Raw genomic sequence first — 1327 nt, 5'->3', positions numbered from 1 at the left:
GTGTGTGTGTTGTGTGTATGTGTGTTGTGTGTGTGTGTGTGTGTGTGTGTGTGTGTGTGTGTGTGTGTGTGTGTGTGTGTGCGCGTGCGCGTGTTTGCGTGCTTGTGCACGTGCTTGATTGCGTGCGTGTGCGTGTACGTATGCATATGGGTGTGTGTGCGCGCGTTTGTGCGTTTTGAGACGGCGAGGGGGTTCAAAGGTGGGAACGCCGCTGGGCCCGCATCAGGCATGCGAGGCGCGGGCGTAGGCTCGCGGCCTGCGCCCGCCGCGGCCCCTTCGCCGGCGCTCCCGCATCGGCTGGCCAGGGAGCCGCGCGCCGCGCGGGCCCGCACCTTTGTGACGCGGTATCCGACCGCCTGCACCATGTTCTTGGCCATGTCGTGCGTCAGCGGCCGCGACTGGCGCTGCTTGTTGATCTCCTTGAGGAGCGCGTTAGACTCGGCCTCGCCGATGTGCACAGGGATGACGTAGCCGCTGCCGTCCAGGATTCGCAGGTATACCACAGACGACCCCTGGCTGACGCGCACGCTGTCGACCTTGACCTGCCGCCGGGGGGCGGGGGCGCATGTGCGGGCGCGGGGACAAACATGGATTGGGCGCTGGCGACAAGAGGCCCATTGCACACGCGCGGCGGGGTGATGGCGCCACTGGTGGCGCCGGCGAAGGCAGCATAGCGAGCACACACACGTGTGCTGCGGAGGCGTTTGCCGATACCCGCTCAGCAAAAGAGCAAAGCGCAGAACCTCCATTGGGTGTTCGGGACGAGGACTGCTGACTCGTCATGGCCCATCACCAACCGCAAAAGCTCCGCACCTCGACATATCCTTCCAAACTGTCTTCTTGTGCTGCTCGCACAAGTGGAGCCCTCCTCAGGCCAGCCCGCAGGCCGGGATTCAGAATCGCGCGGGTCGCGCCCGAGAAGGGAGCTCTGGTCAGTGAGTGAGCTGCTTGCATGACGCTGAGCTGCTGGTAAACTGCTAAGACGGCTTGGCAGGCAGATCAGATCGTGCACCGTTTTTAGAGGAGCTGCACCCCCTGTACCGTGAACATAAAAGCACAGGGTGCAACGATCAAGTTTTTGCACGCGTCTCGAGTCTAACGGTTGCGCAAAGCAGGCAGCCCGATGCGCTGGCGCCCGCCCCCCCGCCGGTCGTGCACAGCGTGCAGGTGTACTCATGGACGACGACGCTGTACTCATGTACAGAGCCGTCAACAGAGGAGAAAACTGGGTCGAATGTTGGCATCTAAACAACCACACCAGTTTTGCAAGGAGGCTGAGTGGGGGCCTTCAGGGCAACAGCGTCAGGGCCAGCTGGTCGGTGAACTG

The 1327-nt window shown here is 62.7% G+C and overlaps 1 protein-coding gene across 1 annotated transcript in view; it reads right to left on the bottom strand.

Moving 5' to 3' along the window:
• The window catches only part of MNEG_12037 (hypothetical protein), a gene marked incomplete at both ends in the record, with an annotated part of 2802 nt that extends 2053 nt beyond the window's left edge, over positions 1-749 (bottom strand). Inside the window, 2 exons of the mRNA XM_014039490.1 lie at positions 333-542; positions 744-749. Coding sequence (XP_013894944.1) covers positions 333-542; positions 744-749 — 216 coding nt within the window. The remainder of the gene's footprint in view (positions 1-332; positions 543-743) is intronic.
• Between the last annotated feature and the right edge of the window lie 578 nt (positions 750-1327).

Source organism: Monoraphidium neglectum, assembly GCF_000611645.1.
Source record: "Monoraphidium neglectum strain SAG 48.87 unplaced genomic scaffold scaffold03027, whole genome shotgun sequence".
Lineage (NCBI taxonomy): Eukaryota > Viridiplantae > Chlorophyta > Chlorophyceae > Sphaeropleales > Selenastraceae > Monoraphidium > Monoraphidium neglectum.
This window is presented reverse-complemented; position numbering and strand designations above follow the sequence as displayed.